Source organism: Thermobia domestica, chromosome 7, assembly GCF_964235325.1.
Source record: "Thermobia domestica chromosome 7, izTheDome1.hap1.1, whole genome shotgun sequence".
Classification (NCBI taxonomy): Eukaryota; Metazoa; Arthropoda; class Insecta; order Zygentoma; family Lepismatidae; genus Thermobia; species Thermobia domestica.
In genome coordinates, this window is record NC_137460.1 from 184334249 (window position 1) to 184353789 (window position 19541).

The window sequence follows — 19541 nt, forward strand, 5'->3', positions numbered from 1 at the left end:
TCGCGCGGCTGCGGTTCCATTGTCATCTCGTTGATTTAGCGTTAGCTGTCCTGGGTTCTAAACATTTATATTTGGCTTACACAAACTATATTTTTCTAGTGGACAACTCAAAACTAGTGATATTTCTCTGATGTGTTCTATCTAGGGTTATCAGAAGTTGCTATTGCATTTGAATGTTTGATAGCACAAAATATTTACCCGACCTTTACTGTTTTTCATTATTTCAGTTAATAGTAACATGATCGCTACTAGGAAGGGAGATCTGATCTCCCTATATTTCCGCCACTGCAGGTTTAAAACGTGTATCGTGGTGGAATCTAATTGTTGGCAGAGAGATGGCAAAAGTGTGTGGCTGCAACCGCAGACTAGTTCGAATAACAAAGTTTTGATTTTCTTGCCTTTGAAAGTGACACTCGTCAGATAGGCATTTCAATCGCACCAATCCAATACTTGAAAGAAGCAGTCTTTCATTTTGCTTACGTGTGCATTTCAGATTCTCGTCGAGTTTTCCAGTACTTTTTGAGAAGGTACCCTTTACGGGATTATTTTTGGGAAGCCGAGAGTAACATGTTCGTCGTCGTCTTACCTTCGAACCTTCAATATCGCTCATGCTACCAAACATGAGTTATTATTTACGAAAACAATATGCACAAAAATTAATGCCACACACATTGTTTTCTTTACTTCGAAACTCGGAGATTTAGGACGTGTGTAATGAAACTTATTTTGTACCAACTAAAGCTTTTATATTTTTCAAACAACAATGTTATCCCCTTCAAAGTAGTTCCCTTGGGCAGCTATACATCGGCGGAATCATTGTTCCCACTCTTGGAGCAGCGCTGGAAGTCTTCAGTGGTTATGGCTTTTAACTGGTCAGTCACAGTCTTTTGAATTTTCTCCAGAGTTCCAAAATGACCTCCTTTTAGAACATGTTTCAATTTCGGGAAAAGGAAAAAAGTCACAAAGACTAAAATCAGGTAAATAGGGGGTTCAAGAACAACAGTAATGCGTTTTGAGGTAAAAAAAATCACTGATGGAAACGGTCGTGTGACACGGGGCACTATCATGATGAAGTATCCATTTGTCTGCAATGTCTGGTCTCACACGAATAACTTTTTTCCTGAGCCTTTCAAGGACACTTTTATTAAATACTTGGTTGACAGTTTGTCCTGGTGGAACAAATTCTTTGTGCACGATACCCTTACTGTCAAAAACAAATCAGCATCGTCTTAATCTTTGAATTGCTCATTCAACATTTCTTCGGCCGAGGAGATGAAGGAGTGTACCACTCTTCACTTTGTCGCTATGTTTCAGGATCGTATTCAAATATCCAGGATTCATCACCTGTGATCACAAAATTGAAGAATTCTTGGTCATTGGCAGTCCTCTCAAGAAGATCAACGCACACGTTTTTTCGATTGTCCTTCTGTTCAGTTGTGAGGTTTTTCGGCACCATTTTGGCACAAATCTTTCGCATGTTCAAATCGTCTGTCAAAATTTGATGCCGCTGGGGAAACCTCGATAGTTCCTTTTTTCAGTACATCATCTTGACGAACACTTCGTAGCGTTAAAACTAACAAAAGGTTATGCAGAACGTCGCTCTAAATTCCGATGCTCCATTTCTGTAACACACAACAAAAACAACTTCACTGATGGCGCTGTCAAAAATAATGTGTTAGCTGTACGGAGTTGTAACTTGGACTGAGGAAGTGGAAGGGATAAACAAAACGGTCTAGCACAGGCCGGTAGACACAACGTTGCCAGATCGTCTGTAGTGCTGCCACTCGTTTCTTTTCTCACACACCTTGTATATAAGCAATACGTGTGTAACAAAACTTGTCCGCGCACTCTAAAAATAACGAGAACAATCGTTTAGAATAGCAAACAATAATAAAAAGAAAAAATAAAACATCGCAAGTCAAGAGCATGACTCATTCAATCTTCGGTGGATTGGGAAGAGCACCGAAGGCAACAGAATGTCTCCAAAGCGAATTGTTACTATTTCAAACTCATACCTCTCCGTAAGACACAGTAAAGAAAGACTAAACAAAATTCAATTTGAGTTGTTTTATGAAAGAAATACATTTCCTTTAGTCGATTGTTTTAGCAGCTGCATTTGTGAAACCAAAACCTACAGCTGTTGCTAAAGCTTGTGACAAACATCTTGGCATTTCAGCTAAACGCAAGCTCTGACGCGATGTTGCCGAGTGCTAAGGAGCATGGTTATGGCTAAGCAGACGAACTACAGCGCGATCAGGTGGTAGACGGTAGACGTGGATGTGTACAAGATAAACGTGGCAATACCGATGGTCTCTCATTTGCTAGCAGCATTTAAAGGGAATTTGGAGCGCCGCCTTCAAATGCCAAGATGTTTGTCACGCCGTTTAGTGTTGGTGAATTCTATAGCATAAAACATGAAACAAAAAGTGTTGAGAAATAAATTATAAACACCGCCTGCTCCATTCTCTATAGAGAGCGAGAGGAGACCGAGTGACTCTAGCGGGCGGTCATATAAATATACGCGGAGCTTTGACACGTTTCTTGAGTTACAATGAACGTGACAAAAGGTAGAAGCAAAAAGCTCTGGCTAGCAGCAGCGGATCTCATTGCATGATAGTCAAATGTAATGGATCAAAATCAACCGCAAAAGGAAACGGGGTATCTATAAAACTGACTACTCATTTTCTTGAGATTTTCCATTGAAACACTTATTCATAATTACAATGTTTTACGTACAATAGTTCCTGAAATAATCATGACCAAATTTTACATGCTTTTAGATAGGAAGAAACTTAGCTCGCTCCAAGGGTTAGAGACCGCCTTAAATTAACTCATACACTTACAGAGGCAAAAGGAAAGTTAAGCCAACAATTAAAAATTAAGTACATCATCTTCTACAACAATTTATTTAGTTTCATACGTACGTACAAACCCAAATTACTACAGAGTTTCAGTAAGAGAATTACAGAATAAGATCTTCAGTCAGCTCGTCGGTTTATAGCTTATATGTTCGGTGATACGAAGTCTGGACAGAATTGTATTTTACTGCTTGCTATAAAAAATAAACAGCACTGTTAGTCATGGTTTACTTTTGTGGATAAGGGACATTGGAAGTTGAAATCAGGGGTTCATCGATCATCTAGAGACACTTTTACCTGTATGCTTCGTTGGGCAAACCTCGATAGTTCTGTTTTTTCAGTACATCATCTTGACGAACACTTCGTAGTGTTAAAACTAACAAAAGGTTATGCTCAAATTCAGAATTTCTCGCAAACAAGATAGAAAAGTAAATTTATAATTAGCAGAAGTGAAAATATAAAGCAAAGAAAAGGTGCGTTCTTTTCCCGTTTTTTTAATTTTTTCTTCCACTTCTTGTACTTAATTTTCCATTATCCATCACTACTCATAAGCCCATTCATCAATGTTACCGGTAAATGTTTAGAAACAAAGTTGCCTCATTTTCACCGCAAGTTTTCGTGTGTTTTAGCAACATTTAAGTCTTTAAAAATGAGATAATTCAATCCGTATTATGTTTGCAGAGCAACGTTCTTCATTGAACATTCTGGATTTCGAATGTTTAATTCCCATCAAGTTCACAGAAGACACAGACGTGGTGGGTTTCAACGTAACCGAGTATTTTAATGTTGATGTTTGTTTCATATTTCTTTCTGCTGTTATCCTACGCGAGAACGATTCTATTCTTCTTGTATCAGTTCCCATTACTATTGATGACTTTTTAGCTGTTGGTTTTGAAAGTTTCATATTACGCTTTCTGCTCATTGGCGCGTTTGCTGTTGTTAATTTCGAGTGTTTCTTTGACTTAGTTGTTTACCTATCTCCTCCCACTGTATTAGTTGAGATCATTTATAGAATGTCTACGAATCTTGGTTTAGTTTTTGAAGACACAAACTGTGGTCCTCTACTAAATCTAGATAGAGATATTAATATGTTAGGAATAGGTAGATTTACATTAGTTGCCACATTCATTTTACCCTTCGTTGGTTTGTTTAGTGTTACATTGATTATGGAACTTGGAGGGTTAGATTTTGCACTAAATTTTGGTAATGTTCCTTTGTATGTTGATTTCGAAGTTGTCAGCTTCGATATCAAAGGTTTAAGAGTGACAAATTGAAGACTAATAGTCTTCTTTTTAGTAGTAGTTAAGTTAGCAGTAGGCATCCGTTGTCTGGTTGTTGTTGGCTTTGCCGTAGTTTTTCTAGTAGAAGCAGCCACTGTTGTAGAAGGTTTATGTTGAGGCAACATCGATGATTCCAAGTTACCTAATGGAAATGCAAAACGAGCAGCATTAATAAAGAGGAAAAATCATATAGTGCATTAATACAATACAGTTATTTATCCTTCATACATAAAGTTGTTATTCCATAGAACTTCTGTAATTCACACTTCATTTGCATGAACATTTCATTGAATGTGTTATGGAAAATTGTGAAAAAGTATAAAGGTAACCAAGAAAGTTCTGTCGCTTTTTCACCCACCACCTTCGAACATCGATATGGGTCAATCCATACGAAGTGGTCCATAGCAAGTTGCTCGACCATGTGCTAAAAATTGCTGATTAGGCCACAAAGTAATTCTGCATGTGAATAAACTATTCCCAAAAAAATCATGATTGTTATTACATGGAAAAAAAGTGAGGACATGATAGAAACGGAAAGAAAGCACGTGCTTGACGATGGTTCTAGCCCGGAAAAATTTAAATGTTTGGATATATTTCATGTTAGATCTCAGAAACGACGCATGGTTCAGCAATTAGGCCCGCTTTCGATTGATTTAAGGTGAGACAAAGCTTATGAGTGGCGTTTGTTCCGTCTTTCTAGCTCCACGATCATTGCCACGTCTATATGGGAGAGGGGGTTAGCTCTCCCATGTATCTACGGGACCCATCGTCTAACTGGATCCTGGTATTAAGGCACTCAATGTATCAGCAAAGTGTCATTGCAATCCAATCCCAGTTACGGAAGTTAATGTGTTCACAATGTTGCGAACGTTGTGAACACATTAACACCCGTAACTGGGATTGGATTTTAATGACACTTTGCTGATATATTGAGTGCCTTAATACCACGTCGTTTTTGAGATCTAACATGAAAAATATCCAAACATTTAAATTTTTCCTGGCTACGACTATCGTCACACCCGTGTCCTCACTTTTTTCCATTTAATATCAGCCCTGATTTTTTTGCAGTAGTTTATTTACATACATAATTACTTAGTGGCCTAAGGAGCAATTTTTAGCACTTTGCCCTCCTGAGATATTACGCATCAGAAATAGCATCAAAATCAAAAACTTCAACTTTCGAGCCCCATAAATCTACGGTGGCCGTAGTATCATAACTGTTGATATTTCTGCAGACTCTTTACATGCAAAAGTATTCAGCACAAAACTTATGAACCTCACACTTTATTCCATTCCAACATGCAGCCGCTTTAAAAGTGTAATTTTCTGTACTTTTTCTGGTGAATCCATGTATTGGTTTGCAGCCCTGATATTTATTTAGGAACAATAGTGTATATTTTCCGTGTACCCCAGTCTCTCCCGTAACATTCGTTTCTGCTTGGTGTTCATCTGATTCGTACATCCTGAGCAACTACAGTTTTCGTACAGGCTTGAAATGCAAGAATTGGCACTCCACCAATAACAAAGATGGCCACCATTCAGGAACACTTGTACATACGACAGCGTGAATAGTGTTTATGACCTTCTCATACACAAGGTTCATCACACTCAATTTTTTGTAATTGTCGGTGATGGTCGAGCGACCACTTTCACCATTTGTGAACCTCTTCACATAAATTGATCCATATCTAAGACGTACCTGGAAGATAATCCCCATCAGCATTGACGACATTCTGCCAACGTTCTGGAAGGCCATGGATTCCATTGCGGTGGAACTTGGTCGGCCGTGAAGTGAAGAAAGTTACCAAGTACAATTTGCACCTCTACTAGGGATTTGAACTGGCGTCCTCTAAAGTGATTATGCAAGGAATGAAACAGGTGATAATCGAACTGTGCAATGTCCGAAGAGTATGGCGAATGCAATAGTGTTTACCATCCAAGGCGTAGAATGGTGTCCCGGGTCATCCTAGCCACGTAGAGCTCAACGTTGTCCTGTAACAGAAGGAATCCTTTGCGATTCAGAAGTGCTGGCTCCTGAGTTTTGAGTTTTCTTGAACGCGGCTCAACTGCTGACAGTACACAGTTGCATTGATGCTCTGACCAGCTGGTAGTATTCCCGATACACGATGCCGCGAGCAGTCCACCAAACACACAGGAAAACCTTCTTCTGGGGCAGTGATGGTTTCGGCTGTTTTGGAACCGGTTCATTGGATGCTAACCAATGATGATGGCGCCGTGGAGCTTAATACAGGACCCACTTATCATCACATCTCAATACCCTATCCAGAAATGGCTTCTTTCTCAGACGATACAACAAAAAAACACAGATGTTGGCTCGTGTTGCCTTCTGGCCCGAAGTCAAATCATGTGGGACCCATCAATCCAACTTGATTCCTAAGCTGATGGAGGTGCTGCCGAATAGTTTCTCCACTCACACTGAATAGTAGTTACAGTTTCTCACATGTCTGTTCACCTGAATTGCTGCCTGAAGATCTTCATTTTGTACACACCTGTTCACAAAAAGCTGGAAACTCGTTCAGAAACTAAGTCCGAAAAAGTTAGCCTAGATCCGTCACAATTCCCGCAGATCTATACACAGGGAATTGCATGTTCCCTCCGTTCTTTATATAGACACTAGCTGCAAACCGTACTGTCATCCGAGCGATGTGAAAATGTAATAACAAAATCAAACTACTTATTTTTGAGATTAATATTGATTGCACACCTCATGCACAGTTCCAATATGCAAAATCAACAATTATCTTAAGTAGCAATTCCTGAAAACGACAGAAAATGGATATTTAAACCTCGAAGTAGGAACCTGTGCTTGGAGCGATTGTATTATCAATATTATAACACAATCTCTAGTAAGTTGCGTCTGTGGTCAAGCGGGTTTAATACTGCTACTGACATTTCTGAAACGATGGGCGGCGGTTCGAGCCTCCGTGCGGAAAGTTAAAGTTTCTCTTCCTATTTTAAGATATATGAGAACTTTTTTATAAATATAAATTTCTACTGTGAAGTGATTGGAAACACATTATCCGACAAACTGTCACTTTTCAAATCTCTGCCACATTTACTAGCCCGCCATGTCCATAAATCATATACGAAAACGCTAAAATGAGAAATGTGAACACAGTTGAATACCTAAAACCACACGTCTAACATGAAAATTATTCATATATATATATATATATATATATATATATATATATATATATATATATATATATATATATATATGTCGGGGGGCTTTGCTAATTTCATTCTTGGAAATGTGAACATTCTACAAGACATTTCATTCACTTTACACTATTTTGTTTAAATACATATAAAGTTTCGGAGGGGTGGGATCAAGCCCGGAAGTCCACTAAAATACACACACAAGTTTTTGTAATACAAAAAATAAAGCAACATATATATATATATATATATATATATATATATATGGGGGGGTGCTTGTATTTTTTGTATTACAAAAACTTAGGGTATCTCATAATCTGGATTCTTATAAACCAATTTGAATAATTATTTAGAAAATATGTACTGCTTAAAATCGGATTAAATCGCAATGCCAGTAATCTGTAATATCTTACATTTGTATTTATTTACATTGAATGTGCACTTGTTTTATACTGTATAGCATGAATATTAGCTGCTACATAAGAAACAATTATTTATAATTGAATTTAAGTAGAAAATCGATATAGTTATTATAAGAAGCAGCTTGTGAAAATGAAGTATATAATAATGGTTGTATCTGAAATAGATGTTGCGTAATGGTGTAATTGGTTACCCCGCAAGCTTTGGAATACTGGGCTCTTCAAACTGTACTTCCTTAGGGATGCGCAGAGTCGAGTCGAGACAGAATTTTCCTGACACAATTCGAGTCGGGACACAGATCTTCCAATAGAAAAATATACATTTGTCGAGTCGAGACATCACTTTTACAGCATATTGTCGAGACCAGACGGCCTCAAATCTTGTCTCGTGCGCAGCCCTATCCATCCTTCCTAGATTAAATCAATTTTGGATGCGAATATTCAATTGTAATCTACGTTACAGATTGAAGTAAATTATTGGCTTGAACTGCTTTATTACCCACTTAACCTTCGTATACTGCAAGTATATCTAAGTTTGGCATAAATATTTATTATTACTAGAATGTAAACACTGAAGAATATATATAAACAAACAACGAGGAAGAACTCACTGTTAGTAGTAATTAACAAATTGGTTGCAAGTTTATTTAAAATTAACTCTCCTGAAATATAAATCATCATTATTAGAAAGAAAGCAAGAGAACCGTTTTGTTAATTTGGACAAAGAGATTAAGGAATGTGTATTTAATCGAACAGAATATATGAAACTAAATGGAATGGTATGTGGAACCGAACTTGAAAGAGGATAAGATGTGTAAATGAAAAATGAAAGAAAGCAATGGTTAACAGCAGTAGTCAATACTTACAGCAGATTAGTGAAATCTACCCCCCTCCAAAAAAAGTTCAATAATCCTGAAACATAAGGGCGTCACATTTTCTTCGTTTCCTGACAAAATTGAAAAATGGATTTTGCATATTGTTCGTCTATACCCCTTCAATATAGTTAGCTAATTAACCAAGTATGGTCGACTGACTAGACGACAAGTGAGTGAAATTTATAAAGGAAGTTTCGATACAGCGTTCACCGAAGTGACGCAGACGTAGTGTTGAAGCTTCTGGTAGGTCCTATTTCGTAATGGATTTTAGGTCAGTGAGATTTTTTATACGTATCAGAAAGTTCTTTAACTCCATACTAAAGCCGTGTCGTATGATTTATTCAAATCGTCAGGTATTCGGACAACCATGAACTCAATTCTTTTTGCTTTACTGCTCACAAGTTTAACTTGAAATTAATTCTTACTTTTCCACTGAAATACAAACTGTTTTTATGCTCATTTTAATATGGATGAAATATAGAATTCTGCAAGTAATAAAAATTTACATGTCTATCTCCGAGATTCGATCCCTCGTCCTTTGACTCAGCAGTTGGACACGTAGACAACTAGACTAATTGTCGTTGTGTAACAGCTTGAAGGAAAATCGGTTTGAACTTAACGAAGGAAATTGAGGGCACTGATTGTAGCTGGATTGAGGCAACTACCATGTGCTCCCATGTATACGTAATTTCGAAATACTTTATCCTTAAGTATTACAATGATGAATTGTTTCTACAGTATAGTTAATAACGGATCAACATATGTTATTACGCTTAAAAAAGGAAAATACAGATTTACAGAATGTTTTCGATTTTGAACGTTGGATTGTGGGTTCGAATCTATCATCTTTGGTTTATTGTTTCCCGAAGATATTGGAAGTTGAACTTAGAAAATGTTTGCCTCAAAAGACCAATATTACACAGTCCAAGTTCAAAAACTAGTTCTTATACCAATTATAGTGATTTCCTAATTAAATTAAATTTAGATTATCCCGTGCCGTAAGCGTCGGTGGACCATCGATAGCTAACTAGCGACCTCTCGCCAAAAATTGATGGCCCCACTGCAACGATCTTCGGTGGCCCCACTTCCGTTTGGAAAATTATACCACCAGTGGGCCACCGGTGGCAGAGACGCGACGAAATGCCAATGAATTACAAAATTACTCCACCAAAATATGTTAAATAGCTTATATGCATGATTCATTTACATTGAGATGAGTCTAAAAAGCACTTACAATATATATATATAAAGTTCTCCCGGAATGGCACGAAACAGCAACCTTGTGATGTAGAAGCATGGGTTACTTTTGACCCCGGAACTCACTTTAGGAACATTCGTCAGGAAAAACAAATATATAATAAACGCATGCACATGACTGGCGATAAGTCGTTTCGGTCCCTTCGCTGATTCTCCGCGACGAATCAAAAGACGTCATCGCCGCTACGTGGTGGTAACTGCAACACCCCTACTCTAGATGCCTGTTTCGAATCGACGAAACCCTGCTGCCAGGGACACACTAGCGGCAATCTTTCGATGCGTCGCTATCTCGACGACCGACATTTACCTGCAAGTGGACCACTAGATATTGGCGACGTTAACGTCATGGGGTCAATTTTCATCTCACAAATGTGAGATATTCTATTTTTGGCATAAATTGTAACTCCTCTCCTCAGTTAGGATACGCATCTTAATAAAAGTGGCGTGGCAACAAGCCAGTCCGCGCATAACACCATAAAATATTCTAGGATGAGCTATCTTCATGGTGGTATTATGTTTGGTATTTCTGTTTGTATACATTTCGTGAGTCAGTTGGCGGCCCACCCTGCCCCCTTCGGGTGCCCATGAGTCAGAGGTAGGTGAAAGTGTTAACTAATAAAAATCATTTCAAACGGTTAAGCCATTTTTTGTTCTGATAGACGACATCTTTTTCATTTATATCCTATGTAGATAGATACAGATTAATAGCATAATTACTGTCTTATTATTTATTTCATTTTTACCGTATACTTTTCTCAACGTTTAAGTCCTTTAGGACAAAGAAGACATAGGGTGATTCATGCAAATAAATTCTAGTTCAAGTAAAATTTTAATGAATCCTTAACGGGAATTGAACCTGCGACTATAAGACCCAACAACGAACGCACTAGGCATTAGATATTAAAACAAAACTGACTTACCGAACGTTCCTCAGTAACTGATTTTTTTTATTTGTAATTGTTTTACTCGGTTTTATAGTTTTAGCAGTACCTCTTTAACAACAGGGGCACGAATACAGAATTATCACAGAAGCCTCTTCCAGCGGGAATAAAACCCGGTACCCCGTACACCAAAGACACACATGCTAGCCACTGGACTATCTGTGTAGGTTAAACAAAGGGAGCAGAAATAAATATATATTGCACAATCCGACGAAACGCAAACGTTCCAATAAAAGCAATATTAAACGAAAAATGGAAAAACTTAGTGAGCTCTTGAAAGTGCTCGAAAGTCACCTGGGTATGAAGACAAATCTTTATTCAGGTATTAATGTCTCGTATAATCGCTGTTAGTTTCGATGACGCATCTTAATCTTCTTGGTAATGAGTTAACCAAGCTAGCGACATATTGATGTCTCTGTGTTATTTCTTTCCACGCGTCAGAAACTAGCTCCCAAAGTGCGTCAGCTGTCCTTAGTGGGGGATCAGGCCAATTCTCGTGTAGAGTTCTTGTAACTTCCGCCCATAGATTTTCTATTGGGTTCAAGTCTGATCCTCTTGGAACCCAGTCGACTAGCTCAACATTGAGTTCTTCTTGAAACCAGGTTTTAACTAGATGGGAATCATGTATTGAGCTATGATCTTGTTGAACTTCTACAATGCCGTCTTTAAATAAATTTCTCTCAGCGGGGAGCAAGCCATACTGCACAATATCCAGATACTTCTGGCTGTTCAATCGGCCTTCTATATGGTGTAATTCACCAACTGTATCCTTACACAGCCATCCCCAGCAGTGAGTAGTAGCATACCCCATTCGATGTGTTCGGTGCATGTATTTTGGATCGTAAAGTTTTCCTGTGGTTCTATACACAAGCCGAGAACTATCATTCGCTGAAGAGAATATCTTTTCGTCTGTGAAGATTACATGATCCCAGTTACGACCAATATTTACCTCAGCAAATGGTAGTCGATCAACTTTATGACTATCCTTCAATTACTCCTTACACGCAGTTCGATATGCGTGAAGCCCTGCATCTTTAAGGCGTCGCCAAGCGGTGAGGAACGAGCCAGGAAAACGAGACGCTATCACTAACTGCCGGGATGACATGAAAGCATTGCGACGGCTTACATCAACTAGGGCCCGATTTTGTTGTGGGGTTGAAACCCTTTGAAGGCCAGTGCCAGGTTTCCTAGACACGTTACCTGTTTCTGAGTATTTCTTCCATCAATGATATGGTGTAGAACAGGAAACATCAAGACGTTCGCTAGCTTGTCTCACACTCATACCGTCGTATTCAACAAGAGCAGTAAGCTGCTCGCGAACATTCTGACCACGATGAGCCATGACTAACGAATGAATTGCAACTGTTTGGCTGTAGGTGATTTCGTTACTCGTAGGCTTAAGTGGAGAAACTCGTCTGCTGCGACAAGGCATACGTCATGTTTTCATAGTTCAGCATTTCTCACGAAAAAAAGTGTTACAGGGTTGTGTGACACACAACACACACATACATACATATATATATATATATATATATATATATATATATATATATATATATAGGCCTATATATATATATATATATATATATATATATATATATATATATATATACTATATATATCAGGAACATGAATAATTTACATTTTTGTTCCAAGCACTTCAAAGTAGAAATTTATATTATAACAATGCTCCCATATATTTAAAAATGGGAAGAAATAAAAACGAACTCTCAGTACGGAGGCTCGAACCGTCGCCATTTGTTTCAGAAATTTCAATCAGCATTACTAAACCCGCTTTGGTACGTTTTTTAAGAACTTTATTGGCATTGAAAGACAGAGAATGTTACAAGAATATTTACAGTTCCCAGCCTCACTGAAAGTGTAAAACATTATTCAAGAAAAAAACTCACTGGTTCAGTTCATTTGTGTTTGTTGGTTATATCATAAGGAAGTGTGGGAGGCTATTGCAGATAAGAAGTTGGCAAAATACTTTCGTTTACATGCAGGAGAGAGCTTCATATCCTGGTATGTTACATTTCATACATTTGAATACACAATGGTCGTGCTGTTACAAGAATAAACATGATAATTTGTACAGTAAACCAGATCACAGCATTATGTTTATAGCTAGGAAAGTAACGAAAATCTGGAAATAAAATTATGTTATGTACAATAAAAACATTGGGAGAAATACGACATATTCTACTAAGTATAGTGCTAAAACTCAGCCAAATGGATGGTATGTCTAAACAGTAATGGAATCGATGTTCAAGAGTGTCTATCTGATTACAATAATAGCATACGTTTGTAGATGTGATTCCTAGATTAAGGAGCCTATCAGACGTTTCATAAACATTATTAACAAAAAATACCATATTTCTGTCTGTTTGTGAGTTAGAAACTTGGCAGTTGTTTTTCCAAATATTACTCGTTTTTGCATGGCACGTGGATCATTACGTGTGGCATAACAGGTACGCAGTGCTCTGATAGTGCCAGTATGTTTCTTTGACTCACCTAATTTCGATCTGCTGTCGAGGGACTATTGCATACAGCATATCTAGTACTACATCGCAAAGGTGAGGACATTTAATCGCCCAAGGAAAGGTAGGAATTGGAAGCACAAGGTCAATAAACTGAACACAGACATTGAAAACCGTAGCAGTAATAGAATCGGGGTAGGAACAAACCATACGACAACTTCTATGCATAAGCAGAGCACGTGACTGAATTCCAATATCCCTAAACTCTATTCCTCCTTTTGCAGCAGGCAAATGAAGTTGTGTTTGAGCTACTCTTAAAGCTTTATTATGACAGAGAAAAAACAACGCCTGACTGTAAACACAGTAGTTTTAAGAAACAAATTTCTACTGAAAAGACTAAGATTACGTGATTTATGTGTTATTAAAAGACTTCGGATCTTAGAGGCTATGACTTCATATGTTTTCGTGATAGTCCGCTGTAAAGTAGGATACCATACAATACCAAGTATTTTAATTGATGGAACAGTTTCAAACGTTCTACTATACAGAGACTGATATTTTTCATGTAAACACAATATTTTTGTTTTGCTTTATTAAGTTGCACTCCTGAAGCGTGTTGATATAGGCTTAGTAGCTTCTGTATACATTCCAGATCTGCATCATTGCGTAATAGGTAGTGCGTATCATCAATGTATGATTGCACCGTGAGACTGTTGTTATACACAGAAACACCAGGGAGTAGGCGGTGTGCCGCATATACAAGAGGAACTAAAGATAAACTAAATACAATACTAAACATTGTGTCCCCTTGTAGAATACCATTACAAACAGAGATGAGAGCACTTAAACCTTGTAATTCGTTTCGTATATATTCCTTAGATAAGAGAAATGATAAGGTCGCCAAATCCATATTTAGCTAAAACTTGGAAGAGATAATTGTGATTAATTCTGTCAAAGGCCTTGGAATAATCTGGGGATAAAATTGCTACCGAAGAAGGATCGGCAGACTCATGAAAGGAAATAACATCTCTGAGATTTGATAAGGCCTTATAAATAGGGTTGCTGTGGCCAAGACCGTGCTGGCAAGGACTTAACAGCGTCTTAAGGTATGTTTTCATTCTGATCGTCAGACAACGAGTTAGTAGTTTTAGGTTCGTGCACAAGAGACTTATTGGCCTATAATGTGTAACACTAGTTGCTGATGAATGTTTGGGGACCAAAATAATAATGCCCGTTCGGAGAGACTGGCCTAAAACAAATGTGTGCGGTATTCATTAAAAAGGTCGGTGAGAAAGCGAGCTAAAATATCCATAAATGTAACATAGAATTCTAGTGATAGAGAATCAATGCCTGTGGATTTTCCTAGTTTGCCTAATCGTATGGACTGTTTGACCTCGTCTATTGTGAACGGACCCGATAGATACTCTCGATAATCGTCCGTTAAACAGAGGGAATATACTCTAGTATAGAAGAATTAGTACAACAAGTAGGAAGTTGAGCGGGATACGGACAAAATCTCGCCGGCCAAAACCTCACGTGGCCAAAACCTCGCTGCCCAAAATTTTGCGTGGCCAAAACCTCGCCGCCCAAAATCTCACCGGGCCAAAACCTCGCCGCGAATGAAACTTTTCTTTAAAATTTACCTAATGAGTTTCTTAATATGCAATTCTACATTACAAATAATTATAATAATAATAATAATAATAATAATAATAATAATAATAATAATAAGAAGAAGAAGAAGAAGAAGAAGAAGAAGATACAAAACATCGTGTGCGTGGGCTTTCTCGGGTTGTTCCCGTTTCCTCCCACTTTCTTTATTCGATCATTTCCTCAATCCTGGTCATCTGCGTCTCCTTTAACCTACAGGACATAATCAAGGGAAATCGTAAAAAGTCATATATTAGTTCATACTTGCATAAATATTATTAGATTTTTGTTAAAATTTTAAGTTTTTGGATGTTCTAAAGTTCACTAAACTAACCCCGTTAGTTGTCATTACTTTCCTTATGCAGATTTTCTTTCCCTATAACCAGTTTAAAAACATCCTGTCGCCCTAACTTCACATTGAAATCCTCTAATACAAAAATAGAATTTTCATATGGGAACGCAGGACTTGGTCAAATACCGTGAACTTCTTCTTCTGATCCTAGCATCTGTTGGAACATTTACATTTTGGTCAGGCGAGATTTTGGGTATGGCGATATTTTGAGGCGCGAGATTTCGGAAGATGAGGGTTTTAGCAAGGCGAGGTTTTGGCCCGGCGAGATTTTGGCCCGCAAGGTTTTGGGTGGCGAGGTTTTGGCCAGGCGAGATTTTGTCCCGCGAGGTTTTGGGCGGCGAGGTTTTGCCCAGGCGAAGTTTCGGCCCGGCGAGATTTTGGACCGCGAGGTTTTGGGAGGCGAGGTTTTGGTCCGCGAGGTTGTCGCCGCGAGGTTCTGGCCGCGAGGTTTTGTACCCAAACCGGTTGAGCATATAATTGTTTATAATAATCAAAAAGAAACAAGTCATGACGTTTACACCCTGATGCATACAGCCATCTTCACCCTCAGTTTTAGAAATGAATTTTTGTCTGCCCCGTGTGCGCTCCTTGCGTATTTGGAGGATACTAGCCTGTTCAGTGTAATCATATTGACGTGTTTTGCTACGAATCATAAACCCTTGCATACGTCGTTTATGCAGCGTTAATAAATGAGCTTTGATCTGCTGAATTTCAGGTCGTACTTGACCACCGCGTTGCTGTTCTATCATGTAATCCCTCAATAGATCAGTATAGTACTGATATTGCTGATAATGATAAAGCGTTTCTTGTGCGACAATATTGTTTGGTCACAGAGCAGAGTTCGTTTAACACGGTTTTCCCCAAAATGCAGGAGAGAACCTTTGTAGCGTTATTTCATATGAAGGATGCCTTCCCATTCAGCATGTATCAGAGCTTCATATTCGGGCTCACGTAAAATTGACGTATTAAAATACCACAATGGGCTACATTTGAGAAATTTGTGGGCTGGTAGTTTGATGGTCATGAGTACAGCATGGTGATCACTAAAACAGACTACGACCACAGCCATGTGTTGAACCTGATGAATAAGAGTACGACTGATATAGAATTTATCCAAGTTTGAGGAACTCGTCCCTGTAAAGAAAATATGGCCAGGCGTAGTTGGAAATAAGTGTCACCGCACGTCCACTAGATCATAGGTGGCAATTAAATTGGACAGACTGGCTGAGAAGGTATAATTTGGGGTTATATCTATTGGTGCCAAAACAGCATTAAAGTCTCCGGCTAATATACAAGGAGAAGAACCATTATGTAACGCTTGAGCAAGCTCATTATTAAAGAAACTATTGCGCTCTTGTGCATGATTCGAACAACTCGGAGCATAGGCTGTACACAGGCGTATATTTTCTAGTGTTCCTAAGGTGATACGTTCAGTAGGCATTTGGAGAACCTCTTGAAAGTCTATATCACTCCGGTATAGAATAGCAGTTTCTAAACCATTTTCAGTGAAGCGGGAAACACATGAATAATTAGGAAAGTCTAGAAAATCGGTACTGCCACCTCTTGCGCAAACAGATAAAATCTCGTAGTGCATGTAATTTGACCGGGGAAGTAAGACGATTTAAATTGACTGTGGCAAAACGAAAAATAACATTACAAAAAATATATAAAGTAAATACATGAATGTAAAGCAATGCGGGAACAAGAACATGTGTAAAGTGTAAAAAAGAAAGAAATATATAAATAAGATACATTATTGATACCAACGGTGGGCAAAGCACTATTCGCCGTTTGATTGAACAACCGATTTTAACTTTTTGGTCGAAGCTCGTGTTTTCCTAACGTAGTTACCACTTGTTGTTTCAGCACTTCGGTTATCTTTAGAATTTTTAGACACCGCACTACTGTTAAACTGAAGTTGAATTAACTTGCGCTTTTCACAGGATGCTACGCTGAGATCGAAATTACTTATGGTATCACTAGTAGCATCTTCAAACCAATGGTGTTAATGGAACCAACTTCGAGAGGAACGCTGGAAGGGGTTAGCACCGTACCCCTCTATTATATTACTATCACCTACCTCAGAGTTTAGCGGAAGTGGCTGATCAGTCACAGGAACTGGAGATGGAACACTTGTCTCGTCAGCATCGGGAGTAGGTGTCACTTCCATACTATGTGAGCTGTCAGCAATGAAAGGGTAGACGGGACGAATTTCGGAAGCACTAGATACAGCACTGCCAAGTGGCAAAATCGGGGATTGTGCGGGAATGTGGGTATGCTTTTGTAGAACAGGAAATGCACTGTAACAACCGGTATCAGGAGCTGATGTTTCCACTGGAAGGTTGCAAGGCATGCGGACACCTGGAGACACAGAAGTAGACCTGGGTAAAGGCAGAGTTCTCTTCTTAGGACAATCCTGTAGAAAATGGTCCTGAGAGTTGCAGACGACGCAGGTCTGGATTTGACCGGCGTAACTGACAAAAAGACGTAAACCACAAACAGTAACAAACGATGGAATATTACGTTTAATAGTCACTTTGATTAGTTTGCGACCCGTGCGCGTAAGATAAATATGATCAGTAGTGTACTGTTCATCAGCAATATTCTGAGTATCCCCATACTGGGCGAGTACACGACTTAACTGGGTATCATTAAGTTCCATTGGACATAAAGATACTTTTACAACAACAACAGAGTTGTCTGCCAAATCAATGGGTAACACATGATTTCCATCAGTAATAGTATAAGTCACGGTGCCGTTGGTGCCGGCAAGAATACGTTTACATAGCACTTTACTAACTAGTTTGATGTATAAAAGTTTACGAATAAAGTCCAGTTCTATACTTAACACTTGGTCAATAGTTAACTTGAAAACACTTCTAATCCATTCATGGATATGAATAGATGTACGCTTTTGACACACAGTTACGAAATTAATTCTGAGCGTATTCTCATATTGCTTACACTCGACGTTACACGTCAACTACAGAATATATATATATATATATATATATATATATATATATATATATATATATATATATATATATATATGCTGTTGCACACAAGTGAAACAAAATACTTGCAGTACACATTCAGCAATTCACTAAATCACAGAAAAAAAGGAAAACTACACTATCCGAAAAACAAGGCAGGAACGATAGCACAGGTACGAACAGAGAGCCGATGTTATGGGCCGGCCCGTGTCTCAACGCGAACTGACTACGGAAGCACTTAGAAGGAAATGCGTTATAATATTGATAATTGTATCGCTCCAAGCGCAGGTTGACACTTGAAGTTTTAAATAGTCATTTTCGGTCTTTTTCAGTAATTTCTACTTAAGATAGTGATTGTTTTTGCGTATTGGAACTGTGCATGAAGTGTGCAATCAATATTAATCTCAGAAATAAGTAGTTTGATTTTGTTTTTACATTTTCACATCACTCGGATGACAGTACGGTTTGCAGCTAGTGTCTGTATAAAGAACGGAGGGAAAATGCAATTCCCTGTCTATAGATCTGCGGGAATTGTGACGGATCTAGGCTCACTTTTTCGGACTTAGTTTCTGAACGAGTTTCCACCTTTTTTTGAACAGGTGTGTACATGTGTTGGTCTCCCGGCACGTAGTGCGTCTTCCAGAGTTTCGCCACCGTCCGTAAACCTGTTAAAACACCATTGCACTGTCCATGTAGTCACGACACCCTCAACAAAGGCCTGGAATATCTTCCGCGCCGCTGCAGAGGCGTTTGACCCCAGTTTGAACTCGTACAGCATATACGCCTTTATGACGCTCTGTGGAGATCCAATGTTGAAGGGGAAGCAACAACGGAGAAGTGGTCGCCAATTTAAAACTGAAAGAATACTCTACCATCGATACATCAATTCAACAAATGTAATAATCCGATTGCTAAATTTAATATCTTAAATGTATTTCTTTCAGGATTATTCAATATCGGACTTCCAAAGATAAAAACGGATTAAATTTATTGACCGCGCATATGGCGACAACTTCTAGTCACGACTCCCTTTAGTTTTAAATTAAAATAGAGAAAGTCTGAGAGGATATATAGGAAAGTCAAGGGGAAGGTAAAGGAAGTAGAAAAAGAAGAAGAGGGAGAATGGAAGAAAGAGATAAACGGGGTTAGAAAGGTTTTCTGATGAAACTACATTAAGTCGGAGATAGTAAAATACAAGAATAAAACGTTACAGGAAAGGGATATTGGATAGTCTATGGTGAAGACAGAAG

The 19541-nt window shown here is 38.4% G+C and overlaps 1 protein-coding gene across 2 annotated transcripts in view; it reads right to left on the minus strand.

Annotated features, from left to right (window-relative positions):
- Window positions 1-2887: 2887 nt before the first annotated feature.
- Window positions 2888-19541, minus strand: part of LOC145688978 (venom allergen 3-like) — a 216813-nt gene continuing 200159 nt past the window's right edge. For both annotated transcript variants that reach the window (XM_081763134.1, XM_081763133.1), the window contains one exon: window positions 2888-4280. In XM_081763134.1, coding sequence (XP_081619260.1) covers window positions 3865-4280 — 416 coding nt within the window. In that variant the 3' untranslated portion in view covers window positions 2888-3864. The remainder of the gene's footprint in view (window positions 4281-19541) is intronic.